Source organism: Sporisorium graminicola, chromosome SGRAM_22 (assembly GCF_005498985.1).
Source record: "Sporisorium graminicola strain CBS 10092 chromosome SGRAM_22, whole genome shotgun sequence".
NCBI lineage: Eukaryota > Fungi > Basidiomycota > Ustilaginomycetes > Ustilaginales > Ustilaginaceae > Sporisorium > Sporisorium graminicola.
In genome coordinates, this window is record NC_043731.1 from 787,275 (window position 1) to 814,552 (window position 27,278).

The following is a 27,278-nucleotide window of genomic DNA, read 5'->3' on the forward strand; positions in this document are numbered from 1 at the left end:
CAGATTACGGTGGTGTGGAGCATCACCGTGAGCGTCGAATGTACCCTCGGGTCAGGCGTGAGAGAGATAGAAGATGCGATGATGGAGTTGTGGAGAGAAGGCCAGATAACGCAGGCCGCGCTGCAGGGAAGAAGGGTCTTTCGTGCGTGCGAGCGAAATTCCGCTGCCAGTCTGTTAGCCGGAGCTATTGAATTTTGAACCCTTCCCACCGACGACACAACCCAACACCAAGAGGCAGAAGCACAGCTCGTCCACACGCATAGCAACAAGGTGCGACTAGGAAACAATGGCTTTCACGACCACAAGACAACGGCCAAGGCAGCGTGAGGAATTGCAAGTTGGTGTGCTGTACAACATTCAATTTGATAGATGCCAAGATAGGTTCGCAATTAGTCACTGTCCTCCAGCTCCTCCTCTTCCTGACGAGGGCCTCCCAGACCATACGCTTTGCGCACCTGCCTCGGTCTTGAATCGGCCCCGCTTTGAGAAGCAATCTGTGAACGAGAGCTTCTGCGCTTCTCCCCGAGAGCAGGAGCCGCTGCCGCCGGAACAGACTCCAGTCCCTCGGCCAGGCTCATGTCGAGCTCAGCGGCAAAGTCCTGCAGGTCATCATCTTCTTCGTCCTCGTCCTTCTCTTCCTCTTCTTCCTCCTCCTCCTCCTCGTTGCCATCGCCACTACGCTCGAGCGCAAGAGGAGACTTGGAAGACTCGATGGGGCTGGCAATGTCGAGGCGCGGCGATGCCTTTGGAGTGATGCCCACCCCTGTTTGCTGCAAGCCCAGTCCGATGAATGCCGATGACGGCACCTGGCCGGCGCCAGCCACGCGGTTCAGGTTCGGCGATGTGGACCGCTTGAATGATTTCGACACGTAAGAGGATGGATATGCGGACGCTTCGTCAAGATCAGGAGTGTGAGCTTTTGGCGTGCTGATCTTCCCCGCTCCGTCGCCGCGTTTGAGTCGAGACACGGGTGAGAGGGAGCGGCCCGACGTCGCTTTGGTGCTGGCAGGAGCCGGAGCGGTACTCGAAGGAGACGCATCCTTGGACTCGTTCAGGTCATGCATTTCGACTTCCAGTTCGCGCTCCAGCTCTCGCTCGAGCTGTAGCGCCAAGTCATCGTCATCGCCTTCCGCACCATCACCTTTTGACGCAACAGCGGCCGCATGACTGCGTTGACTAGACGGTTCAGATTCGTCCACTTGCGCCTGACTCGAACGACGGCGACTACGACGCAGCGCACTGGCAGTCTCGTCGCTTGAGCCTCGCTCCTTGTTCGACTCTTGCACCTTGACCTTCTTGCTTTCTTCCTTGCCACGCAGGTCGCTGTCTTTCGATACACTGCTCCGCTTCGTCGATCGAGCAGCGGATGGAGCGCTGGGGGACCCGACTGGAGATTCAGAGCGGTCGGCAAACTCTTCCATCTCCACCGCCAAGCTTCGGCGAGAGGATCTTCGAACCGGCGCCATGACGGTGCTTGCCTTGCTCTTCAGTTTGAGCTCGCCCAGTGGCTTGGTGGGTGTCGACGCCGATACTTCGGCTGAGCGGCTACCTCGACCTTGATCAACACTGGTGTCATAGCGCTTGCTTGTACCTCGGGTTTCCGCAGTGGCTTGACGTGGCTTCCTGTCTTCCACGAGGGCCCGTTTCTTGGCTTTGGCTGTACCATTCTTCCACACGTCGTGACTTTGAGCGCTGAGCACGGTCTTTGAACGCTCGTACTTGAGCGAGAAAGCCGAAGCGATGCGGTCCAAACGGTACACCTTCGCTTCCCGGTCCCACACCAGCACGAGGTCGTATGACTTGACGACAGTCTGTGGCCCTGTAAATACATGTGCCGGCTTCCTGGATGCGCTGTTGCCGTCTGAAACAGTGCTCGGGCCGGGCTCGCTCTCCGTCTCGGTCGACTCTAGCTCCAGCTGCCAGTCCGCATTGACGTTGCGGTTCGAGTCAGGTTGGAAAAGGGCGCCCTGTTTGCAGTCATGCGTGGAGTCTGGCTTGAAGTTGAAGTTGAGCGCAACGTATCTGGGCAAAGCTTCTCGAGATCTTGTTTCGTCGTGAGCATGGTGATTGGCGCTTTTGTTGTTCCCAGCTTGCGAAACTGCTGCGAAGAGGTCAGAGGCAGATGGCTCGACGGCCACTGGATACAGGCGTCTCCTGCCAGCTTCTCTGCTCATGGCAGTTACAACTGAATGCTGCAAAGAGCTCTACACTGGTGAGCGATAGGTGGTGGTCGAGCGGAGAATAGTGGAAACACGGGCACTGACCGAATTTCAGGGTCCAGCGCGCAGCCAAACTGCAAGGCCCGAGCGTAACGATTTTGCATCTTGACTGCCATCAAGCTTCCTCAGAAACATCGACTGCTTACTAGCACACACAGCGTCACCATCAAAGTCATCATGGCACCGCTGTCAAGAGAACGGAGGCAGAGGGACTAGGATTGCGAAATGATCTGAACTGATTGAACACGCAACTGACTTCAGAAGATAGACGAAAGATGGCGACATCCCTAGCATGGCGGTGAGTGAGCGCTTCAAGGGTTGTACGGCTCAGGAGCCGAGGTGGCAGCCTTGACCACGGTGAACGACCACTTGCTCAGCTCAACGTTCACATGCGAACCCGATGTCTTGGCCTGGCAACCCTCCTTGTGGATCGGCTGCTTCTCGAGCGTGTTCGAGTCTAGGGGACCCTGACCTGCCACCTGGTTGCACTCCGGGTTTGACACAGGCACGCCGGCGTCGATCGACAGGCTCATGCCCTTCTCGCTGTAGTTGACCAGCTTCACCACCACCTGGCCCTGCGCGTCGATACCAGCAGAGACGTACACCTTGGCCGCCTCCAGCTCCTTGCTGTTCTTGACGAGCAAGCTCTGGCTGATCCGGTTGGCACTCACAAGGCTCTGCATCAACCACGAGGTCGAGCCGACCACCTTGGTGGTATCGAACTCGAGCATCCCGGGCGTCGACTGAGAGGCGCGCTGGTCTGACTCGTTGGACAGCTCGGGGGCATAGGCGGCTCCGCGGACGATGTCGCAGTTGTTCTCCATTCCCAAGATAAAGATCGACTCGGCTAGAGAGCCTTGCAGAATGCTGTGATGGAGTCGGCCAGGACCGAACCAGATATTGTCGTCGGCCTCCAGGCCAGAGTTGATGACGGCGAACTCCATGCTGTAGAAGACCGTGTTGTTGGTGCGCGAGGCGTCGTCGTACATGTGGTACTTGTCGACAAAGTCGGTGGGGGTGCCGTAGATTGGCTGATTGAGCAGGTCGACGCGGTACTTGTAACCCGTAGGCACGGCGACAGCGGCGGAAGCAATCAGATCGATCTCGTCGAAGCCCTTGTGGCTAGCAAACTCTTTCTTGAGCCTCTTGGTCATCATATCAAATCTGATCTGGTAGTCGACGGCAGGCTGGAGTTCGCCTTCGTTGCCGAGGAGAAAGGCCTGTACATCGTACGGCTTCTGCGGACCTCCGGCCTTGACTCGCAATTCGGCAAACTTGCCCTCGGTGTCAAGAAGGAAGTGCACAAAGTCGACCTGCTGCTGGATGTACGGGTCAAGCTCCTTGAGAGGGACCGAGTTGCCGTTGGCATCGACACCCGCCCAGAGACCAACGATCAGACGAGCGCCGATCTTCTCGATGAAGTTGTACATCTCGACAACACCAAGTCCGTCCGTGTTCCAGCCAGCCCAGTTCCCAAGACGACCGGGTCGATGGATCAAAGGACCGATTGTGTTGTTCCACTGGAAGCGAGAAGCGATGGTGTGGCCCACAAGGTCGTTACCACCGGGCCATCGGATGGCCTTGGGCTTGAACGTCTGCATCATCGACGCGACGTCCTTCCTGACAACCGTGCCGTCAAACGTGGCGGGAAAGAGGCTGACGAAGTTGACCTGGAATGAGCCGGTCTCAGCGTTGGTCTGGATGGCAAAGACGTTGTTGATACCGTCCGCGGACTTGGCCGGCCTGATCACCTTGTTCACGGGGGTCCAACGCGTGCCGATCTCAATGGGCTCGTCTACGGTAGCCCAAGGAGTGGTCAGATCGGCGCTAAAGAGACCATACTTGACGCGGTAGGTTCCCGGCTTGTCGGTGCGAATGTAGAAGCTTGCGTTGTACTTGTCTGTCTGAACGGGCATGCCAAAGAAGCCAAAGTTCTTGATGCCACAAGGCGCATCCTTCTTGCTGTCGCAAGTGATCTTGGCCGAATTGGGAAGCGCGGTCGAAAGCTGCGTCTCAGGCGTGTCGGTAATCAACTCGAGCTTCGAGTCGCCAACTGGCTGCCAAGCAGTCAGCGAGCCAGAGCCAATCGTGTCTTTGGCTCCAACTCCGAAGACACCGTCGGCGGGAGACTGGAAGGCACGGTTGCGGATCATTTCGGCGTAAAGACCGCCGTCACTGCCGTAGTTGAGGTTGGACTCGACGAAAGTGTCCATGTCGTACATGCACTTGGCCTTGGCCTTGCTGCCGAGTTCAAGTACCAGGTCCGGGTTGAGGAGCGCCCCCGTAGCATCCGTGACCTGAGGCCCCTTTCGGTATACCAAGGGTCTGTCAGCATCAGGTCTGGGCTCAGCAATCGGATCTGTCTTGTCGACCGGAGACACAGCGGCTCCTACATCGTTGAGGTCATACGGTGGAGGGAAGTGGTCAGTTCAATCGTCGTCACGTATCGATTCCGTCGTTTGTCCAACGAAAGTACGAACCATGAGCAGACGTTGCCAGAGCCACAGCTAGGGCCACAAGGAACTTCATCGTTTGTTTGAGATCAGGGAAAGGGAAAGCAGGTGGAGAGGGGTGTTGAAGGGGAAAGTTGGGGTTGACGTCCTGCCATCTTATATCCCAGGCTCTCTTCTTTTTCGCAGGCCTGCGTGAAACCTTGAAAGACAGATGCGAAACACAGCCCTGCTCAGTCCCACCTTCAGCCAAAACAGGACTCGACAACGCTTCATCAACGACCGAGCAACAGAAGGGAAACGAGATCCTGTACTCCTTCATCTGCTGAGATGCAACAGGAACCGGGCTAGCTCGCATTGTCTCCCACGCAGGATGGCGTCCGCCGTTGATGTTTTCCCCACTTTTGGGGCGAAATCTTCGCGGGGTCTTCTTCACGCACCGAGGGCTCACCGGTTGGTCTCCATCACTCGCGTCTGCCGCTTTGGTCTGGCGGTGACTCGCTTTAAGGGTTGAAACAACGCACTGACTCACAATACTACCTTCCATGATATCAGTCAGGCGCACGATCACGAAGGCAAGCGGAAACTACAGTATCGACTTGAGATTCGTAAAAATTGTGGCAACAAATGAAGCAAGTGGGAAGAGGTGGCACCTAGATCAGGAAACCAGAGCGTCTCCACGCAGCCACTGTCGTTGTAAGATACTCGGGCCGATAAGCATCGAGTCCACTGAGGATCTGCTCCTTCTCTGCAGACGTAGCCAGGACCGCCTTCAACCTTGTCGTGTCAAATTTCCTCTTCCTCTTGTCACCAAGCGTCATCTCACGCTGCGTGGTGCGATAGTGCTCCACAAGCTTGATGGTCGGATTGCGTGTGGGGTTTTGATCCGACTGCTCCAATCTCTGGACCCACTGAGCAAATGAGACCACCTCGAATGCCTTGCCCAGATTCTGGGGCTCGGCAAGCGTCTTGAGAGCCATTCTCCAAGGCATGGCTCGTTCAGCAACAACATGCACCAGCTCGCAACTTCTAGGCAAGGTCGCCGTCGTTAGCTCGGCTGCAATGAGGCCGGCAACGTCAACAGGAAGCCAATAAAGATCTCCTTGCTCTTCCGGAAGGCAGCCAAGGATCTGGGCGCCTTTGAACATCAGCGGTGGTGCCTCAGTCTCGTTCCAAATCCCCGCTGATCGATCGCCCACCATTTGGCCTATCCTCATCACCACAGCTTGGAACCCACCTGCAATCAGCGTTGTTGCATCGCGACACAGGTTCTCGACGATCCACTTTGAGTGGGCGTACCCGAGCTCGTGCGTGTAGTCGAGATGATCAAGGAACGCTTCAGGGATGTCGGCATCTGGGCTGTTGACAGCGACGGAGATGGAGGACGAAAAGATGAAACGCGGCGAACGGCAGCCGGTGCTCTGTCCAGCCAGGTTCATCAGACGAACAGTGCCTCGGAGAACGCTGCGGAAAGAGTCGACAGACATGACAAAGTTGACTGGCCATCCGTTGTGAATGACGCAGGTGACACCCCTCGCAATATCGGTATACTCTTGCGGTGACAAGCCAAGATGCTCCTTGCTGATGTCGGCGGCCATCGATACGACGAGCGCGCTTCGAGGACGATCCTTCAGAGGAGCAAGTCCTCGAGCTTTGAGCGACTCTTCCGTGCGCTTAGCCGCTTCGCGATGGTCAGTCGCGCGATTGAGGCAGATGACCTTGGCGACATTTGGCTTGCGAAGCAGCTGATCCAGAATATGAGCGCCAAGGGAGCCAGTGACTCCCGTCAACACGATGATCTCCTCTTCGGCTTGTGAGGCCGAGTGGCCCAAGGTCGAGACTCGCGGTTGGAGTCCTGAGCGCAAATCCCGGAGCAACTGGTACGTCTGGAGCTTCTGTTTGTCCTTCTTTACTCCATCCTCCGCGTCTTCACTCTCTCCTTGAATGTGAAGGTAGACCGCCTCGGTGAGCTTGCGGAGACTCGGATGCTGGAACACAATAGTGTTAGGAAGCGGGTTCTGCATGCGGACTGACCGATGGATGTGGCTTCGGATCTGACTGTCCATGACCGAATCGACGCCAAGGCTGGTGAGGTCAGCATCTTGCTTTCCGTCCAGAGTCAGAGCTATGAAGCGTTCCAGAATGCTCTGCAGCAGCGTCTGGAGTTGCGATCGCGATTTGATCGATACTTTGTCCTTCTCGGGTGTAGAAGTACCAAGATCGAAGTCGTTGTACAGCTGGGTGATTTCTCGCGCAAAGAGCGAATTGGCAGGAGTGCGCTTCACACTTCCTTTATCCGCGACAGGGAATCGCACGGAAGGGTCGAGGAAGAGGATCATCTCTGGAACCAGACGCGAGTGGGAGGGGCACTGCGCGTTGACCTCACCAATCAAGGGTTGGATAAGGGTTTTGAGGGTTGCTTGACGCTCTACGTCCGACAAGGAGGAATGGACCTCCCAAGCTTGTTCGTAAGGAATGATGAGGGCGCCGGTGCAAGGCTGGCCATCACCAAAGACGAGACAGTCCCGAAGCAGAGGAGAGGACTTGATGCTCTGCTCCATGGGCACGGGGTTGGTTTTTTCGCCATTGAGATGGACCAGTGTGTCGTCACCCCTTCCAATATAAACATAGCCTCGAATGCTTCTGTCGGTGTTGCGGACGATGCGGTAGTGATCTCCACTGGCATAGCTGCCGTCAGGACGATTGACCTTGGAGAGGCCCTTCCAGCCTTGGATACAGACCATCTCGTACGGACCATCGTCGGTGGTGCCGACGTTCTCAAACTTGAGGTAAGGAGCGACGCGCTGGCTGGGACGCATGACGTTCCAGCCCTTGTCGGTATCAAAATCGCGAATGCTGTCCATGATCTGGCCAGTTTCGGTGGCACCGAGGAAGGCGATCAGATTGACGTCATTGGCTACGAGCATGTCGCCTACTTCGATGGGACAGGGTGCGCCACTGTAGCAACACATCTTGACGCGGCGGAGCGCATCGAGGCTGTCCTTCTCTTCGCTAAGCATCTTGAAGGTGAATGGCACCGCATAGATGATCTCGGTGGTGCTGTTGCGGACTGCTTTGCTGACCAGGTCATGGCGGATGGTCCCAGAGTAGAGGTAGAGTCGGCGGCGATGGATCAGCTGCCGCCACGCAACGGCACAAGCGAAACCATGGTAGATCGGGGCGGTGCACAGAGCATCGTAGGGCATGTAGTCGGCAACAATGACGAGGTAAGTCTCGTGGCTAGGATGGCCGCAACAGCGAGGAAGTGTGTTAATACGATCTGTGCCTCAAGGATTGGGACGAACGAAAATGGCAACAAGATACTCACGAGTATGTGTAGGGCTTGGGGAGACCCGTACTGCCGCTCGAGTGCAACGTGAAAGCGGGCTCCTGCGCCTGCTGACTGTAAGGAACCTCTGACTGAAAAGGGTCCCGCTCGTTGAGAGGAGGGGGCAGCTGATCGAGCCTAATGGCTTTTTCAATCAAGCAAAGCTCGACGATGTCCAGCTTCCCGTCTTGCTCCTGAAGCAGCAGCTCACGAGTCTGGTTGGCTTCGTCAACTTTTTCCGAACTAAAGAGGAGGGCCACCGAGCTTGTAGCCTTGAGAAGGTGGACGACTGCGGGCACCGAATTGTTGGGCGAGATGAGGACGACGCCGTAGCCAAGCCGGACCAAGGCCATCTGTGTCACAAGCAGATCGAAGCCAGACTCGGACAACACGCCGACTTGTCGACAAGGCTTATCCTTGGCTCGGACTCCGATACGCTCAGCATAGTAGGCGGTGGCAGCTCGAATGCATCGGTCGAGGTCGGCACCAGTGACATGCTGCCATTGAAAGGGCTCTTCCGACTTGATGTACGAGACGCACACTTGGTCGCAAGCGTGCCACAAGAGGTCGTCGATGAGGGCGTTGAGGCTGGGTCTCTTGTCGAAGGGAGCGAGAAGAATTGCGCTGTCCGTGATGGGTATCATCGTGACGGCGATCAGCTATGGACTTGAGCAGGGAGATGGAAGCCTTGGATGATGTCGGACAGACCCTTGTCTCGAGATGCCTCCTTATGTAGGAATGTGCGGACACTCGGTGGTGAACAGTACAGCCGTAGCGCTTCTTACGCTTCGTTTGAGCAAAAGAGACAAGTGGCAGTTCAGGACAGCACTGAAAGGGCCGAGATTGAAAGTGGATTCGTGTGGCTCGAAAACATCGAGGGTACGCTGCCAAGGTCGGGACAAAAGGTGGTGTCGAGTGGGGTAGCTCAGTAGGCGTGAGAAGGCAGAAGCGGCAGCGGGACGAGGGTGAGGCTGCGATACAAGGACACTGGAGCCTCTTGTGTGCGTGCGAAAGTGTAATCCTTGCTCGACGGAGGAAGCGAAGCGCGGAGGAGAGCAACGGCGCAGGGTTAACCTTTTCAAAGCATTGTGCGCTTGATAGCAAGACTAGCCCTAAAGTGTCATTTTGGCTTTCTTCATCTCGCTCTGAGCCGCACTGCACTCTGTTTTCCAGTCTTGGGAAAGCTGACTGCCACTCGAGACAACCGGACTGCTCTCTCAGGCGAGGTTGCGACGCACATTCGATACAGTTCAAGGGTTCGACAAGCGGAACAGCCGAATCCGCGACTCGAGGCCCTTGGCCGTCCACCGGCGTTTCCGACACTCGGCGTGTACTCATTCGAAGGAAGAAGCCACCACAGCGGGGTGCAGCAGACATCTCCATTGGCATCGTTCAGCTGAGCAGCTTCTCCATGCCCATGTTCAGGACCAAAACCCATCGGCGGTGTGTAGGCTGCTAAGAAGAAATGAAAGGGACCGGCCAAAAAAGTCGTCTCGAGGGCCGTGTCGGGAATCCATTTGTTGGTTGCGTGAGAAATTTCGCCGGTTATGCGCAAGAAGATCTCATGCGCACCCTGACTCGAGCTCGAGCTGTCCAGCACACAGACCACCTGTTTCTTCGCTCGTCACGATGCCAGATGGCCGATCCAACCCTCCCTCGCGTTACATGGATCGTGGGCGAGTATCACCCCAGGACGGAAGAGTCAAAAGAAAGCCGAACACGAAGCTCAGAGTGCCAAGCAGATGCTCAAGGTGGGCAGTTGCTCCAAAGCATTGAAATACCAGCTCGGCCGGCGTGGGCCGAGATGAAATCATGCAGGCGAGGCGGCCAAGTGAGAGGCGCTTCTTCACCTCGTCGCGTCAACTCGAACGCCATCGCCACACCGCTCTCTGCTGGCTCCCAACAGAAGAGCGTAACAAAGGGAGCTTGATGTGGCGACGTCCCACGCAGCAGCACCGCGGCGACTACACATGAGACGATTTCCGGCGTTGGCCCCCATCCGGCTGGTGCTGTTGGATGCCTTTGATACGCTCGTCACCCCAAGAAGCGCGCCTCATCTGCAGTACGCCGTGGTTGCAAGGCAGCATGGCTTGCGAGTGGCGGACAACGAGGTGAAGGCCGCCTTCAAGCAGGCTTTTCGCTCAACATCGCTTCAACATCCCAACTATGGTCTGGAGACGGACATTGCATCGCCCGACGAATGGTGGCAGCTGGTGATTCGACGCACGTTTGCGCCTCAGCTTCACACGCAAATCACCCCAGAACAGTACAATGCCACCATCGATTCGCTCTCTCACCAACTGGTACATCGCTTTGGCACCAACCAGGCGTACGATATGTTCCCGGATGTGATTCCCGCGTTGCAGCGCCTCGCCCAGCTGAGATTCAAAGACAAACAGGCCGTGTCGCTGGCGCTAGCCACCAACAGCGATTCGCGTATCCTTTCGGTGCTCAAGAGCTTTGGACTGGACCGGTTCCTCCAACTCGACACACACGCCACCCCGGCGCCTTCATCAACGTTGACATTCGGCCCGACCCTTTCCTATTTCGAGAAATGCGCCAAGCCAGACCCACGCTTCTTCCAAGCCGCCGTTCGTCGTGCTGCCAAGTCGACATTCAAAGCTGCCGACGTCCTGTACGTCGGCGACCAGCTTCACGAGGATTTCTGGGGAGCCACTGAAGCGGGCCTGCAAGCGGCATGGCTACAACGCCCCACCACACTCGAAAGCAACCAGCCATATCAGCAAGTGAGCCAAGATCGCAACAGCGACCAGGAACAGGCCTATACCAAGGAGAGGACCATCACAAGCCTCTCGGACGTCGTCGACATTGTCACACAAAGTCACAATCCGTTGTGAGAAAACAGATCCAAGCCACCTTTTCAGACTTAACGAGACACTAGAATACAAGAACAAGAAGAGATACAAACGATGCAACGAGATGAAAAAGAGGCAAGGGAGTCGGCGAAGCAAGTCCGCGAAATGCGTTCAATACGGGGTCGAGTGCATTCCTCTGGATTGATAGTCGTACGATATCGAGTTGACATCACCGTAAAAGTCGCCGTTCAAGCTGAAAGCCAGGTCTGGATCCACGTCGGCCCAATCCGGAACAATCCTGCGCAGTCTTGTCGTGTGAAGGCTTTGCGTGGTTGAGACAGCATCAGAATCCACCGAAGTGGTCTTGACTTCGACAGATGTCGACGAGGACGACTCCTTTTCGTTTAAGGGCAAATCACCGACTATGCTGCCATCGGTTGGGGAAGTAACCTCCATGATCGAGTCGGCTCCGTCGCGTTGCTCCCCCCGGCTTGCCGCCGATTCGGGCACGCTGATCTGCGTACCGACCAGACCCGCCGTGGCTTGTTCCATGCTCGTATCGATGCGATAATGATCTTGGGTGTTGCTGCCAAACGTGTGTGCCAAAGCCAGCTCTCTGCCTATCGCCTTCCAGAGATTGATAAACATGCGACAGGAGAGGATGCTCGAAAGGCCAACGTACAGGCTGAGGTACGGCATCATCCTACCATCGTGCCCTTGGCACACATACCAGATGGGGATCGGAATAACGCAGAGGAAAACGATGGCGTAGTAGAAGATATTGTCCTTGCGGAACATGCGTTCCAAGGGTGAGCTGCGTCGTCGATGCGACGCGCGTCGCAAACCAATCAACGAGAGCACCAGGATGGTCGAGTCAAAAATGGGCAGGAAGAACCAAGGCAACATGGTGATGATGGGGTTCGCCAGCTTTTTTGGAGGGCTGGGATCGCAGGCGCTGATGCCATTTTGTTTGCTCTGGCTGCCGAGCACAAAGACGTTGACCAGAATGAAAGCGGGTGTCGCGAGCCACAGCAGACCGAGGGAGACAACAGCAACGATGTGGAAGCGGTACAGCGCAAGACAGCGAAGAAGAAGGATGCCGCTGCTGCCGCCGATGGAGATGACCGAGAAAAACGTGCTGGCTCGACGATCTGCCTGGCAGGCAAAGTTGGCATAGTTCCACCGTTCGGCCCCCAGTTCCATTGGCCCTCCCGCTAGGTTGCCGACGATCGAATGAAGCAGCGCGCAGAGAGTGTAGCCGAGTCCACCGAAACGCGATGCAAAGTAGGCGATGTGGGAGAGCTTCCATTTCTTGCGTTTGGTCAGAAGCTTCCACTCCCACGGCAGATGGATCGACCAGTCGGACACCACCAGCCCAAGCGCCATGGATGCCGTAACCAGCGGCGGAAACATCGAATTGATTCGTCTAGCAGAAATGACGACGAGATCGTCGGGCGGGGGGAACTTAGCGCCCCATGGAGCGTTGACAATGGGCGGTAGAGGCGGATAGTTGCTGTTGTGCGGCAGCCTTGTCGGATAAGCCGGAATGGCGGTGACCGTCATAGGAATGCCCGCCATGGTCGTTGTGGTTCTTGATCCCTGCTACTGGAATCTTGCGATAAAAGAGAACGAGCGGCCAGATCAATATTGACTTTATATCGAGGTCGAATCTAGTCGAGCTGCGTGCGACGGTACGCGAGATGTTGCTGCAGATGCGCCGTCCAGCGGCCGGGCCACAGAGCAGGCGATAGCAACAATCTTCTCAGTCTAGCGACTTTGCTGAGTACGGGTCGTAGCGATGCGAAGAGGATCAAGTTGGTGGAGATGCAAGAGGAAAACGAGGCTTCGCCAACTCCTCTGCGGTCGAGTTTGCGTCCGGCTGACTGTCTCTCGGCCTGCCGAACCGATACGGGCGAGTTGCGCGGAGTACGAGAGAGAGGGCGGGTTGGCTTGCCTGCATCCTGGCTTTCTTTTTTGGAATTTTTGCTAAAAACGAACAATGGTGTTTCAACTGCACACTCTGCTTCTTGGCAATTTATCGCTTCATGCAAGCCGGCCGGCAGCAAGCGACAGTCACGGTGTGTGTGACGTTCGGTGAGCGAGAGTGGAGGAAACAACACTCACAAGACACCAAACACTCACAACCAGTGACAGCATCTTCCTTTGCTACCACTTGATCAGCTAGAGGCTAGCTACTATCCGTCTTCCGCAGCATCTCAGACAGCCTTGGAACGGATGACAGCCATTTAGTGAAGGGATCCCCCACCATGACGGCACCTCAAAGCCTCTGATCAGACCTCGACAGCACGGACCGTGTGGTGTGCATGCACCGTCCCCGATCGATACCAGTGCCCAGTCCAACGAACCATACAGCTCCGCCAAAATGGTGTCCGGAGCAGCCTCTTCGGATATTGACGACCGCACCACTTCGGCCTTGTCCACTTCTTCCCAGACTCACGTCGACCTTAACGATGCACACCCACATTCGCCGCGTTCAAAGATGAAGGCCTGGTCCACAAGCTACGCGGAACCAGCCGGACCCGCAGCTGAAAACGAAGTGCATCCCCAGAAAACAGTGCCTGCATCCGCGACCAGCATGGGCGCACCCGCTCTCGACACAAGCCGAGTTGGCCAACCAACAACAGGCCGCCGTCACAAGCGAGCAGATCGCCCCCCGCCTCCCAGATGCATGGAGAGCTGCATCGAAAGCATCGAGTCCTGCACTCAAAACATTGTGCGCTTCAACGAGCGTATGGAAATCAGCAGAGTGCAGGCGGAACAGCAACGGCGCGACCACGGGGATCCCCCCGCTGCAAGAAAAGCCATCATCCCACTGGTCTTTGTCATCCTCTCTTGGGTCTTCTTGGCTTATGTGTGGCGCTTATGCAGTCGACTCATACAGCAGAACCCACAGGGTGCCGTCCTTGGAAGTAGGAAGGAAGGCATTGGCTTGCTGGTTGGGTTCGTCATTCTTTGGCTTGTAACGATCTGGTCGTACGTGGTGGTCATCTCCAGGGGGCCCGGTCTGGTCAAGGATTACGTTCCAGAATCCGATCCGCCTGCGGCCAACGTACCAGCAGAGCACCGCAACGACGCGTTGACCTGTGCTCAGCCATATCAGCAGAGCACCACTGGACCCGTACCCATTCCTGGACAGAGCCGTCCCAGCACAGACCTCCATGCAACGCGCGCCTCTGGATCCAACAATGGCCACGCGACCACACCTGCCCCATCAACATCACTGCCCTATCCGTCGTTCAACGCAGACTTGGAAAGCTTTGGAGGCTACCGCGCTTCCTCGGACAGCATGCGCGTGCTGCCGGGATCGATGGAGCCAAAGCACGAGGCTCGCGCTGCGGAACTGTCATCGCATTCGCCCGACCTTTCCAGAAGTGCCATTGAGGAGGAGAACAGTGACGCGGCGGCAGAAGTCTCCGCGGCAGTAGAGGAAGAGCAACTGGGTGCAGAGACTTCACCACCCACGGACGATGTCGATGCATCAGACATCGCAGCCGATCCGCAACTTCCCGGTTTGATTGGTCCCCTCGCCGCTGCTGCTCTGGCGGAAGGCCAGGGTATGCGAGAGGGCGCCCGAGCCCTTGAACGCCTCGACGATGCCGAGCACACAGCTCCTGCCCCACCCGGTCCCGACGCCACCCAGACCGATGCTGCAACCACGTCCGGCTGGGCAGCTCCGCAACGCACGCCGCAGAACGACCCGCCGCCGCTCTCGGCCGCCGCACTCTACTGTCATCGCTGTCGGCGCGTCAAGCCTCCACGCGCGCACCACTGCCGACGCTGCGGCACCTGCGTGCTCAAGATGGACCACCACTGTCCTTGGGTCGGCGGGTGTGTGGGGGCGCACAACCAGCGCTTCTTCTTTATCTTTGTGTTCTGGGTCACGCTGTTGGAGCTGTACACGCTCGTCACTACGGCAGTGTTTTTCCGTCGAGGCGTGCGCTCGCTCGGTGCACCCGTGCGCTCGGCGTGGAGGGTGGACGGGTTCTTGATCTCGCTGTTTCCAATCAGCGGGATCTTTTTGATCTTCACCGGCGCGCTGCTGTGCACGCATGTGTTTTTGATGGCGCACAATCTGACGACGATCGAGCATGTCGGGGTGAACCGGGTGCAGGGGCGCGAGCGCGTGCTGCTGGATCGGTGGTTTGGCATGCAGCGCAAAGGTGGCTTGGGTGGAGTCAAGCAGAAGAGGCTGATGAGGAAGGAGTGGGATCGTAAGTGGGGTCGGTGGACGAGCGAGGCGAACCGCTGGTGGTTGGGTGGCTCGGATGAGGTACATTTCGACGACACTGATGACAGAGGAAAGCAGCCGGAGCAGCCGGATGTGGCGTCGATCAGTGGCGCACAGGAGAAGCAGCAGGATGCGCGATCGAAGAGCAGTGCAGGCGGAAGGAGGAGAGGAGCGTTCAGGACCAATATCGAGCAAGCGCTGGGACCGTCGATGTGGATGTGGATACTGCCGCTTGGTAAGCATCCGAACGAGGGGCTTGAATTCCCCATGAATCCTAGGTTCGGCAGAGAAGGTGTTTGGAGGGAGAGGCAAGATTGGCCGCCTGCGTTGCGCTGAAGGCGCTCTCGAGATGGCGGATTCGACGCGTATTTACTACTGATTTGCTCCGGCACTTTTGGAAATATACCCCAATGTTTAGATTGTGGACGAAGCGGTGTTGTGACTTGCTTCACGAGCATTGGTTGAAGGACGACATGCCTCACACACACAGACACACACGGATTGAGTCTTCCGAGTCGAACGGATACAACGACAGCGGAACAGGGGTATCAATTTCATCACCGCATGGTCTCAGGCAACGACAAGCCAACCGCAAGATTTTTGGGCCCAAAGTACTTGGCGTAGCAGATCCGGCACCACACGTTGGCTCCACCCTGCGGAGCTGCGGGACTCTTCTCCGCAGGGCCTTCCTCCAGTTTGCCGCTCTCGAGCGTCGTGTTGCATCCGTCGCAGCGCAGGCAGCCTCTGTGCCACTTGCGCCCCGCCGCGGCTTTTTGTTCGGCAAAGTAGACGGGTCGCACACAGCGTGCACACAGCGGGGTGCCGCCACTGGCGTCGACGATACTCGAGCTGAGACCAATACGGTCGATGCCGCTCTTGCGGCGCGTGCCAAGCTGGTCGTCAGAGCTCGAGGAGGAGGCGATGGCTGGGTTGGTGAGGGTGCGTGGAGGAGCAATCTTGGCGGTCCCAGAGGCGCCGGTGAGGGTTTTGGGGTCCGGTCGACGCGCTGGTGGCAGTTGCCCGATCGCTGCAAGCGGAGACTGGGTGTTGACTTTGGGCGCGGGCGTGGGGGAGTTTGTTCCGTTGGCCGTGCCGGAGAAGCGGATGGATCCGATCGTGTCTGTAGCGGCGATGCGCCGCGTCTGGATGGTGATGGGTGTGCCGTCATCTGCAAACGATGCTTCTTCGGTGTACTGCGACTTGGTGGAGGGACTGGCGCGATTCTGGACCGGAGGTGGTGAGGGTGTAGCGTAGTAGTCCACCGAGGGAATGGTGTGGCCAGTCACAGACTGGCTGGGCCCGGGCACATGCGTGTTCTCGTCAAAGTCGTCGTCGTTGGCAAAGGTAGGAGTTGGTCTGGACGGCGTGCTGCCGAGACTCATACCCCCGACGGCAGCCTGGATTCGTGCAACAGGATCGTCCATGTCTATGCTTCCCGCAGCAATCGCCTCGTCGATAGATCGGATGGGGGCTGTGGAGCTATTTGAGCCGCCGGCGCGTCCAGGAGTGGAGCGAGCGGGGAAGACCGAGGACGGCGCAGCCTTGGTGGGAGACGGAGGAGAGGCAAGCGGACTCGTCGCGCCCATCCCTCGCGAGCGTATACTGATGCCGGGCACCTGGTCCTGGCTTCCTACGAGCGATGCTCCTGGCGCGAACTTGGTTGGACTCGGGGAGCGCCTCGCCGAATCGGACAGCCCTCTGCTGAGGGTGGTCTCGGGTGTACTATATTGCTGCTGGGCCAGAGAAGCTCCTGCCCGAGAAGGAGTGCTGAGCGGGCTTCGCGTGGCATTCGAGAGATTGTTCACTGGAGAGCGTGGCGACTTGGGCGATGTCGGATTGAGCGAGACGGCTTTGGCGAATCCACCTTTGCCCGTACCCAGATGCTCCCTATGGCAGTTTTTGCAGTAAGGTTCGCCGTCGTGCTCCACGAGCAAGGTCGAATCGAGACGCTTGTTGCACACGACACAGGTGAGACACGTCTTGTGGTAGGGTCTTGACGCTGGACCAATGACTTGCTCCGCGAGAAACACCGAAGTATTGCACCTGGCGCACTTTGGCGCTGCTGGGACCGCGAAGCGAGGCATTCCTGGCAGGTGGGCGGATGGATATATGGGCGGGCCAGAGAGGGGTATAGGAATCACGGATTTCAGACCGGGACTGCTGATATTAGGTATGCCGATGGAAGGCACAGTTTTCGGGCCAGATTGTCCTGCTTGTGGTGCGCCGAGGATGAGGTGGTGTCGCGAGGGATAGGAAGCATATGCTGTGGAGGTGTTGATGTCGTGTCGAGGATCAACGTCAAAGCGCAGTTCAAAGCGGGCGGCTGTGCAATTTTGAGTGTGATATGCACTCAAAGCCTTTATTTAGATTTCCACGCGTCTCGGTTGCAGATTTGGAGCGCGCAGAACAAACACCACGCTGCAGTTTAACATTGTCAAATAAATTCCCAGCAAAGTCAACATGGCAGCCGTCCGACACTTCGGCACTCAGCAACATAGAGAGACAGTCTTCCAAATGGAGAGTGTCCAAATGGAGAGAGTGCAGAAGGCAAGAGCCTATAAGTCACAAGCAGAGTATGGTATATCACGTTCCTGGATTGCAAACTCTTTATCATCCGAGAACTATGGGCTCGCAGCGACTATCTGGTACCGGCAGCCACCGTGCTTACCACCAGTATCGATGTGTAGAGCAGTGGTAGCCATTGGGGTTGTTGATCAGATACTGCTGGTGGTAGTCGTCTGCAGGGAAGAAGTCCTCCGTCTTTCGTATTTCGAGCTGTGTAACGATTTTCTTGCCCTTGGGATCAAAGTGCTTCTGCTGCACCTCTTCAGTCACCTTCTTGGCGATGTCGAGCTGCGTCTGGTCGTGCGCAAAGATGGCAGATCGGTACTGGGTGCCTCTGTCGTTGCCCTGTTGGTTGAGCTGAGTAGGATCGTGGGTGCGGTAGAAGAACTCGATGAGCTCGGCGTACGACACTTTCGCGGGATCGAACAGGATCTGCGTGGCCTCGGCGTGTCCGGTACGTCCCGTGCACACCTCCTCGTACGAAGGCTTCTTGCTCGACTCGTGGCCGCCGATGAAGCCCACCTTGGCGTCGAGCAGACCTTTGCCGTTTCCATAGGCTTTGCGGTAGATGTCCTCGGTGCCCCAGAAGCAGCCCGAAGCGACAGTGGCGGTCTCGTGCGCAGACATGGCGCTATTGGTGCTCTGAATTGCTTGCTGAGCGGCTTGTGCAGTCGGGGTGGTCGGCGGTCCGAGGTGTTGAATCAGAGGTTGCGACGACTTGGTGAAGAGCGAAAAGAATCGGCTCATCAGAGGTAGATAGAGGATTGCAGCAAGTCCAAATACAGTAGCAAGGAAGATGCGACGCAATTTGGGCGACGAATCGAGATGTTGGGGATGGGGGCAAAGAAGGTAAAGGGAAGCGACGACCAAGCGTCTGATCACCTGTGCCTTGTCCAACACCGCTGAGTTGTTCGGACGAGGAGGATCTCCACGTTCAACGCAAAAGACGTTTAGTCAATCGCAGCTAGGGACCGAGATGACGTGATCCAAAAAGTGGCGGGAGAAGAAAAAAATAGGAAGGAAAAAAGCATTGCCGGCAGCAATGTTCACTTTGTTAGACCTGCATGGACACTTTTAGCTCCTCTTCTGAAAATCGAGCCACGCATCCCAACGCACGGACACAAAAACGCACTTTCGCCTTCGACCTTCACCTTCTACACCAACCCTCTTGCCCTATCGCAGCGACTCGGACAAAGCTGTATGCTGATGCAATAGCAGTGGAGAATCTGGATCGTCGTCGCTCCTGAAAGTCACAGCCGGGAGCGGTGGCCGACGCTCAGCATGTCGCACTCGGGTCAAGCCAGCAAGGCCCCGTCGTCGCTGCCCTCGCGACCTCTTCGCACCGCCTCTTCGCCCTCCTACTCTTCCCACGCAGGCGTGGGCGGTCACGATGACAAGGAAGTTGCCTTCGCCGAGCTTCAGATGCTCTCTCAGAACCAGCGAAAGCTGGCCACGCTCACCAGTCGCATGACCACCATCCTCTCCGGCTTCGACAAACGCCTCATCAAGCTCGAGGGCAGTATCTTACCCATCCACAAAGGGACACAGAAACTGGCCCGCATGTCCGACAACATTGACCTCACCTTGGCCGCGCTCAACAAGACCCTAGGTCACTACGACGTCGTCATCGACGAACAGCCGCTGCTCAAACAGGGTCCCGATGCCAGAGACACACGGCCCTACATGGACACGATTGACCGCGTCATCAAGGGGCTCAACTACCTGCAAAAGTCCAACCTCCAGAGCCAAGAAGGTGTCATGAAGCGCATGAACGACCTCATCGAACTCGGCGCCCGCAACTTGTGCGATGTCATCTCGAATTGGGTGCGCGCAGACTCGGAAGCTGTCGACCTGTACGAATACATCCGCAACGCACACTACCCCGTGCTCTCCGAAGCGACACACAACGCCATCGTACCCATCCTGAACTACCTCTCCACGCTGCCGCAGCATCCACGCACCGGATACGCACCCCTTTCAGCTGGTTTTGCTGCATATGCCTCGGTACGAAGCAAGTATCTCACGCAATGTCTCACTCCCTTGGCAGCCGCCATGCAGCAGCACGCGCTCGAAAAGATTGGCACCGGTGCCAGCGCTGCAGGTATGGTCATGGTCACGCACGACGACGATTCGGACCACCACTCGGCCTACCGTCGAGGCCAGGCTGGCGCCGTCGAGCTGTTTGAGGCATACTATGGCATGCTTGACAACGAGTACCGTGTCCTCCAAGGACTTCTTTCTTCGGCGGAGTTGAGCCAAGAGACGCTCCTGCTTGCGTCGGCCTTTTCACAGCTGGTGGCGCAATCGCTTACGGACCTCATCGAGTCGTTGAGCACAGTACAGTCGCATGTGCGCCGCCACCTGGCCACCCACACGTCTTTCCTGCTCGATTTGATCGGCGCTCTCTCTGCAATCATATTGACGGGCCGATGGGACGTGCTCATCCGCTCCATGGAGGATTCACCAGAAGCACCACTGCATAGCACCTTCCCCATCGACAAGGCCGAACTCGACCTGCACGCGGGCTTCGCACCCGCAGCTGAGCTTCTCGAGATCTACAACAAGCTGAAAAACACGGCCATCGGCATTTTCCCGCGCTTTATCGAAGACGTCAAAGCCATTCCGTCGCGCAAAGTTGCTGAAGTGCCCAGCACCTCGGTCAACGAGATCACCTACTTGGGGCTCCAATTCGTTCGGCAGATCACAGAGTACAGCGACGTCGTCTCGCCGCTGCTGCACACGCTCGGCAACGGCAACTGGATGATGTCGAGCGGTGTTGCACCCGTGCTCTCGCTCGGGCTCGATAGCGATGCGAGCAAGCAGTCCATCGTCGGCGACTACCTCAACGACGTGGTCGCTGTTGTGCTCACTTCGCTCGAAGCTCGCTCTCGTGCCATCCGTCAACCTTCGACGGCATCCGTCTTCCTGCTCAACAACATTGGGCACCTCCGACGAACGTTGGCAGCGCCTTTGCCGAGCTATCTGGGTGCCGGCGAGGATGGAAGTAGCGCTTCGATCGTTTCGCTGCACCTGGGGGAGATGGGCGAGGATCTGCTGGGTACAGCCTTGCGACAGGCGAATACGGCGTACCTCGATGCTTGGTCGCCTGTCGTCGCGCCGCTGATGGAGGACCAGCCGCTGAATGCGAACTACCATCGTCACGCTACGTCCAAGCTGATCGGCGTAGGGTCGGGAAGCGAAAAGAACCAGGTCAAGGATCGGTTCGCCAAGTTCTACGAAGCGCTTGAGGATTTGGAGCGGCTCCATCGGGCATATCCGGTCAGCAAGGAGGATCACGAGCTCAAGGACAGGCTCAGGCGGGACGTAACACGGCTTGTGTGCCCCATGTATGGGCGCTTCTTGACCAAGCACAAGGCGAGTGACTTCACAAAGAATCCGAGCAAGCACATCCGCATGACCGAACAGGAGGTCGAGGAGAAGATCGCCAGCCTCTTCCGATGAGCCATGACCCGTCTTGTATTTGTATCGTTGATATTTCATCGTAAAACCCGTAACATTTGGCGGTCTCTGGTCTGTGATTCTGCGTGGAAGCGAAGCTGGCTCAATGGTAGTCGATGAGTCCAGCCCGTAACGTAAGCGTGCTGAGCCAGGACGGCTGGATCGTGGAGTTGTAGAGCACGCTCAAGCCCTGTGCGATGTTGTTGAAGTAGGGCTTGCTGATATCGTCGCCCGATTGGGTGTAGCTGCCGTACCCATCGACGGCCGGGCCGGCGACCCAGCTGCCTAGCGCGGTCAAGAAGCTCCTCGGCAGCCCGGCGCCGACGAGAGACGCATCGACGGCCGCCCACGCTGCCGTCTTGGCGTTCTTGGCGCTGTTGCGCGCAGCATTGCTGTTGGCGTAGACAACGGGCCAGGTGTACGGGTCCTGGCTCGACGTCCGCGCTAGGTTGCTCTGGATCCATGTGGCGACATGGACGTTGACCCAGGGGCGGAAGAGGTCGTCGTTGGTCAAACTTTTCAAATCCAGCAGCTTGCCCGTGTCCCAATCGAGCAGCGGTCCGGCGCCAAAGGTCGACGGTGTCGTGGTGACGTTGTACTGCTCGCTCCACGAGTAAGTGTTCCTGCGGACGGTAGCGTGTTGTTGAAACAACCGCAGCTCGCCGGAACCGAAGGGAGAGACCTGTAGTAGCCCCCAGCTGGAGCCCGAGTCGAGTCGGCCGCCAGAGATGTTGTCCGGTTCGAAATCGGACTCAGCCTTGATATCGGCCATGATGATACGTGCTGCATCGCGTGTGGGCAGCTCGGGATAGTAGCGAGCAGAGGCAGACATGATCGCGGCGACCGTCTCGTCCAGCAAGGCGCGTGTGGCGAGCTGGTCCAAATCGCCTGCCCATTCGCGGATGACGTGCAGATCATGCCGCACTTGGTCCGGACCATAGCCGGCAGTGTTGGAGAGGAGAGTGATGTTGGATCGGCCTGCCTGAACGACGAATTGCTGGGGGAGCTTTGCGTCTGCGCTAGCGTCACTACCTGTGCCGTTTGTGGGCTGCGTCGCTGCCGAGTTGGCTCCGCTCGTGTCGGTGGTCCAGTCAAATAGCGTCGCGTTTCTTGTCGCAGCACCGTCTGAAGTCGCATTATTCGCCGGGTACGCCTCCGCCAGATTGGACAGAATAGCGTCGGTTCGAGATGTGTTAGCGACCACGCTTGTCTGGTTGTTGAGAATGAGCGCCACCTGGCGTGCCTTTCGACCCGTGATTCCGTTGTACGTTGCCACCAAGACATCGACCTTGTTGACAAAATTGTGAGGCAGCACGACTCCAGCATTGATGCTCACTCTCTGCCCTGAAGCAACTGTTGTGGGCACAGCGGGTGCTACGGTCGGGAAGATCGAACTTTGCCGAGGAGACGAAGGCGTAGAAGACGACGACTTCTTCGGGTCGATGGTTGTCGACGCGAGGCTGCCAGACGACGAAGGTGAACCGATAGCTGAGGTGTGCTTGTTCTTGGAGCATGTTCCTGCGCTTGACGTCGAGCGAGGCAGTGCTGAGCTTGACGTTGATGCGCTCGGGGTGGGTGTACTGACAGTCTGCGAGGCACTGGGTGCAGTCGTCGTGGAGCCACCCTTTCCGAAGTACAGCGTGTACGTTGACACGATGGGTAAAGGGGTTGGCGCGGCCCGTACATCGCCTTGCATTGGCTGCACCCTGAGGGGAGCACTTCGCGGAAGCACAGCGGCATCCACGCCCTGTACTATGCTGCTGAGGGCAACAGCCACAAAAAAGCAGAGGAGAGCTGCCTTCCTGCTTTGCGTTCGGGTCATCCTGCGATAGGCGGTGAGGTCTTGTCCGGAGTTCGTAAGGTGCTGCCTTTGTTGAGGGATTGAAGAAGGTGAAAGGGTGAAATTCGTCTGATCTGTATAACTGGAGAAGAGCAAATGGGATACTCACGGAGAACTGTCCAGCAGTGTCTGTCTCTGAAAGGCGCGGAGCGTTGTCTTTACCACGATGCCTGAAGGACCCAGTCCTGCAGTGAAAAAATGATTGGGATCGAGGAGAAAAAACGCTGCGCAGCTCGACCGGCGAGTCTGAAAGCCTACACGTCTTGGAATTCCTGCGGAGAAATGGACAGAGCCTGCTGTCTTAAGGTTGGTTCGGATGATGGAGGAGGAGAGACGGTAGGAACTTCATATGGTGGGACCCTTGCGCAGATCGACATCTTATATCTTTGCTTCTGGCTCAGCCTCAGGCACTTGAAGACTGAGTTCAGCGTCTCTCGATGAAGGTACTTTCTGAACGAGAACGCCACGACAGGAAGTTACTTCAACAGAAGCACACGTGGGCGGATGCATCGCAAACCTCGCGTACAGAAGCCGTGGCAGCAGCGGCGTTCTTTGTGATATCACGTATGTGCTCTTTCGTCGAGCTCGGAACCCACCAGAAGGTAGAGTCTACAAATAGGGGTTGCGGCGTCCCTGCATCCGCAAACCTGTGCCTGCTTGGTGGATGTCTGGTTCCGTTGCATCCTTCTTGATTCGTACATCAAAGCCGAAGCTTCGTCGGGCGGGACAATGCCAACGGGCAGTCAGATGGAACATGTCAGTCGCCGTATCTGACAGCCTAACCACGAAAATAGAAAAAAAAAGTGAGGCTCCAATATTGGATGCTCAGTATCCGCTCCCGATCTTCCCGATCTTTTCGGCTACTAGCGGACCGACACCGCGGAAGCGGAAGAAAGTTGTCGAGGCAAAGGCTAAAAGCACGGAAGTGACGGAAAGTCTCGGTTGTCAGTCGAGTTCCCCACAGTCGCCGAAGTGGAAGAACATTTGGAGAGACACTTTTGGCAAGGGACAGTCTCGCAACGGGCCTTGTCCGGGACACTTCGGATGAGAAGCTTCTTGCTCCTCTTTCACTTCCTCCATCATCCTCATCACTACCACGTTCTCGAGGCATAAAGCTGACCAGGACACACTTCGAGCTCGACAACACTTTGGAGCGCAACTCCCCCTCTCATTCAACTGAAGCACAGCGACGCCATGGCCTTCAGAAACAGCCCGGTGGTACGACAAGGCCTGCAGAGCCTCTTGCAGAAGCGAGCCGACGATGTTGTGTTCACCACAGCACTGCGAACGCCCATCGCCCGCATGAAGAAGGGCTTCAAAGATGCGTACCCAGAAGAGCTGCTGGCGCACGTTCTGCAGCGAACACGCGAAAGGCTCGAGTCGCGAGGCGTCGACAAGAACATCATCGAGGACATCTGCACGGGTACCGTGCTCATGGAGCTCGGCGGTGCCAAGTCCGGACGTATGGCCGCGCTGCACGCCGGGATGCCCATCACCTCTGCCTACAAGACGGTCAACCGACAGTGTGCCAGTTCGCTGCAGAGCATCACGGACATTGCCAACGCCATCCGTGCCGGCGAGATTCAGTGTGGTATTGCGGCAGGTGTCGAGTCGATGACGCGCAACTATGGCTCGCGAGCCATCCCTGTGGACCTCAGCCCGTGGCTCAAGGAGTCGGACTCGGTCGATGCACGCGACTGCATCCTGCCGATGGGCGAGACGTCGGAGCGTGTGGCGGAACAGTGGAACATCAGCCGCGAGCGACAGGACGAGTTTGCCGCCGGATCGCACCGCAAGGCTGACGCTGCTCAGCAGGACGGACGTTTGGCGTCCGAGATCGAACCGATCGAGGTGCGCTGGATCGATCCGGAGACCGGCAAGGAGGGCAAGAAGCTCATCAGCAAGGACGAGGGCATTCGTCCAGGTACCACGCTCGAATCACTTGCTAAGCTCAAGCCTTTCCTGCGCGCCGATGGCCGAAGCACTGCCGGCAACTCGTCGCAAGTCAGCGATGGTGCCGTCGCCCTCACCATGGCGCGCAGAGATGTGGCCGAGGCGGCAGGCATGGAGATCCTCGGTCGATGGGTCGGCACGGCGACCAAGGGTGTCAAGCCAGACGTGATGGGCATCGGACCCGCCGAGGCGGTGCCCAAGCTGCTGGAGCGCTTCCAGCTCAGGACGGACGACGTTGATCTGTGGGAGCTCAACGAGGCATTTGCTTCGCAATCGCTCATGGTGATGGATACGCTCAAGCTCGATGCCGCCAAGGTGAACCCCAAGGGTGGTGCGATTGCGCTCGGACACCCATTGGGAGCGTCGGGAGGACGACTGGTGACGAGCTTGCTTGCCGAGCTGCGTAGGACCGGCCAGCAGGTGGGTGTGGCTACGCTGTGCTGTGGTACCGGCTATGGCAAGGCTTCGCTCATCATTGCCGAGTGAAGTGCCGTGCAAACCAAGCAGAAGCAACGCTGCTAATCACCCTATTGTTTGTATCTAGCTCATACTGCAACATGCTTGTTTTCCCGATGCAGAATGTTGAATGGACGAATTGATCAGATCGGCGATCCACGACACCGGCTGCTCTTCGATGTTGTCCTGACGAGCTATCGAAGGCGTTTGTTCATGTGTCAGGTTCTTGCTCACCTCGCTTTCATTCAGCTTCCGTGAGCCAATCCTGTGTGCATTGCGTCGTCTTACATACCGTTTTTGGGGCCTTGTAGATGTCGACTTCCGACGTATTGTCGCTTGAACGCGAGCGCGCCTTATCCTGTGGCCCAATCGTGTGCGTAACTCCGGTGATGCGCTGCACAGTCGAAGGGGGCATCTGTCTGCACGGCGTCGATAGGAAGGTAAAGCAAGTCCGAAAAGAGACCGAGATGAGTCAACTGAGACCAATCAGGTGATGGACGTTCAGATGTGATGGCGAGGGGACGCTTATCGACCGGCATGTCAGCTCCGTCGACGCGGGCGGGTGCCGTTCCGGAGATAGCTGCAGGGTCACGACCTTGTCAACACAGAAACGGAACGCGGAAAGCGCATGGAGCACATTACGCATGTAGGAAAGCGCGAAAGGGATAAGGGTGGACAATCACGAACGCCAAGTGAGAGCACTGTATCTGGGGAAGATTCGGATATGGCCGAAAGCGGTTTGTGCGGGGGCAAGCAATCAAAGCTTGCAAAGATAGCGAAAGACACCCGGAATTGGGGAGGCCTTGCTGCGACGAGAACGGAGCAGCGCGATAAGCGAGAAAAGGGAACAGAGTGCGGGGCGCCATGTGGGAACAGGAACAGCTTCGATAGTCGGCGGTTGTGAACCAGACATGCTATCGGTGCGCGCGAGCTGGGATGGTGGTAGTGGGTGTATTTCCGAGCAACCGAATCGTCTGGAGGTTTTTTTTGGCGGGAGATTGATGTTAGAGTTAGGCCTGGAAGCTCGGAAGAAGAAAGCTCGCTTACGTTGGCTTTTTTTTTTCATGCAACGGCGCTGTTCTCACTGGGGTAAATTTCTCGCTCCTCCTGTTGTTCAAGGTGGATCACGAGTTCTTTCTCCGATCTTGCCGGAGCTCGTGCAACTTTTGTCCCGCCGACCTTGTACACAACATGGTCTCAACGAACACCTTACACCAAGTTGTTCGCCTTGAGCGGCAGAGGGGGACGAGAACGCATCCCTATTCCCTCCGAAGCCCACGCAGCTCGGGCGCGTCCTGGGACGACGGCATGGAAATCGAGGTGAATGATTGGCGCTGAGCACGGAACGAACGTCGAATGGAAGCACGAGGTTGAGGTTCGAAATAGGATGCCAACCGAAGCAAAGCATGTTTGTTTGGATAATCTCGGACGTCGAGCCAAGTTGAAGCGCGGCACAGAAAGAAAATTTCAAAGAAAAGGAAAAAGTTTTACATGCATGCATTGAATGCATGGTCCCAACGTCAGACTCGACCCGCCCGCGTGACCACACCACTCCGGTTCGACGCAGGTGTTCTACTGCTACTCTAACCGACCAAGCTCAAACTTGCACCATGCTGCTCATCTTTCCAACCCACATGAAATGATAGTGATCTCTTTCGAGAAGCTTTCACCGACAGAAGTGCTGAGCGTGCGTGGTTCCATTCTTGTCAACGAAGCGTGACAGCGGAGAGGAGGAATTTGCCCTGTCACGGCGACGGAGTTTTTGTCTTTGTTTCTGTTGCTGCAAATGAAACGAGAGAAAAACTTGGCTCTAGAATCGCGCTCGTCGAATCCGCCGTTTGAGCCGATAAGAAATTCTTCTTGAGGCCGAAACCGTACATTTCAGGCTGCAGAGCGCGTTCGTAACGTTGGTGCTTTCTCTTTGTCTGCTCACCTCGGCAACG

At 57.1% G+C, this 27,278-nt stretch overlaps 11 protein-coding genes across 11 annotated transcripts; 4 read left to right on the top strand and 7 right to left on the bottom strand.

Annotated features, from left to right (window-relative positions):
- Positions 1-389: 389 nt before the first annotated feature.
- Positions 390-2,174, bottom strand: EX895_003912 (uncharacterized protein; the record flags this gene model as incomplete). Its single annotated transcript, XM_029884510.1, has 1 exon — positions 390-2,174. The coding sequence occupies one exon, from the start codon at positions 2,172-2,174 to the stop codon at positions 390-392; it is 1,785 nt and encodes a 594-aa protein (XP_029739220.1).
- A 356-nt stretch (positions 2,175-2,530) lies between these two features.
- Positions 2,531-4,748, bottom strand: EX895_003913 (uncharacterized protein; the record flags this gene model as incomplete). The annotated part of the gene is made up of 2 exons (XM_029884511.1): positions 2,531-4,608; positions 4,700-4,748. The coding sequence occupies 2 exons, from the start codon at positions 4,746-4,748 to the stop codon at positions 2,531-2,533; spliced, it is 2,127 nt and encodes a 708-aa protein (XP_029739221.1).
- Positions 4,749-5,322: 574 nt separating this feature from the next.
- EX895_003914 (uncharacterized protein) lies at positions 5,323-8,641 on the bottom strand (the record flags this gene model as incomplete). The annotated part of the gene is made up of 2 exons (XM_029884512.1): positions 5,323-7,909; positions 7,998-8,641. 2 exons carry the CDS (start codon positions 8,639-8,641, stop codon positions 5,323-5,325), a joined length of 3,231 nt encoding a protein of 1,076 aa, XP_029739222.1.
- A 1,326-nt stretch (positions 8,642-9,967) lies between these two features.
- EX895_003915 (uncharacterized protein) lies at positions 9,968-10,855 on the top strand (the record flags this gene model as incomplete). The annotated part of the gene is made up of 1 exon (XM_029884513.1): positions 9,968-10,855. The coding sequence occupies one exon, from the start codon at positions 9,968-9,970 to the stop codon at positions 10,853-10,855; it is 888 nt and encodes a 295-aa protein (XP_029739223.1).
- A 129-nt stretch (positions 10,856-10,984) lies between these two features.
- On the bottom strand, positions 10,985-12,391 carry EX895_003916 (uncharacterized protein; the record flags this gene model as incomplete). The annotated part of the gene is made up of 1 exon (XM_029884514.1): positions 10,985-12,391. The coding sequence occupies one exon, from the start codon at positions 12,389-12,391 to the stop codon at positions 10,985-10,987; it is 1,407 nt and encodes a 468-aa protein (XP_029739224.1).
- An 805-nt stretch (positions 12,392-13,196) lies between these two features.
- Positions 13,197-15,398, top strand: EX895_003917 (uncharacterized protein; the record flags this gene model as incomplete). The annotated part of the gene is made up of 1 exon (XM_029884515.1): positions 13,197-15,398. The coding sequence occupies one exon, from the start codon at positions 13,197-13,199 to the stop codon at positions 15,396-15,398; it is 2,202 nt and encodes a 733-aa protein (XP_029739225.1).
- A 221-nt stretch (positions 15,399-15,619) lies between these two features.
- Positions 15,620-17,146, bottom strand: EX895_003918 (uncharacterized protein; the record flags this gene model as incomplete). Its single annotated transcript, XM_029884516.1, has 1 exon — positions 15,620-17,146. The coding sequence occupies one exon, from the start codon at positions 17,144-17,146 to the stop codon at positions 15,620-15,622; it is 1,527 nt and encodes a 508-aa protein (XP_029739226.1).
- Positions 17,147-17,726: 580 nt separating this feature from the next.
- On the bottom strand, positions 17,727-18,374 carry EX895_003919 (uncharacterized protein; the record flags this gene model as incomplete). The annotated part of the gene is made up of 1 exon (XM_029884517.1): positions 17,727-18,374. One exon carries the CDS (start codon positions 18,372-18,374, stop codon positions 17,727-17,729), a length of 648 nt encoding a protein of 215 aa, XP_029739227.1.
- Positions 18,375-18,908: 534 nt separating this feature from the next.
- EX895_003920 (uncharacterized protein) lies at positions 18,909-21,089 on the top strand (the record flags this gene model as incomplete). Its single annotated transcript, XM_029884518.1, has 1 exon — positions 18,909-21,089. The coding sequence occupies one exon, from the start codon at positions 18,909-18,911 to the stop codon at positions 21,087-21,089; it is 2,181 nt and encodes a 726-aa protein (XP_029739228.1).
- A 100-nt stretch (positions 21,090-21,189) lies between these two features.
- On the bottom strand, positions 21,190-22,782 carry EX895_003921 (uncharacterized protein; the record flags this gene model as incomplete). Its single annotated transcript, XM_029884519.1, has 1 exon — positions 21,190-22,782. One exon carries the CDS (start codon positions 22,780-22,782, stop codon positions 21,190-21,192), a length of 1,593 nt encoding a protein of 530 aa, XP_029739229.1.
- A 1,338-nt stretch (positions 22,783-24,120) lies between these two features.
- On the top strand, positions 24,121-25,365 carry EX895_003922 (uncharacterized protein; the record flags this gene model as incomplete). Its single annotated transcript, XM_029884520.1, has 1 exon — positions 24,121-25,365. One exon carries the CDS (start codon positions 24,121-24,123, stop codon positions 25,363-25,365), a length of 1,245 nt encoding a protein of 414 aa, XP_029739230.1.
- Between the last annotated feature and the right edge of the window lie 1,913 nt (positions 25,366-27,278).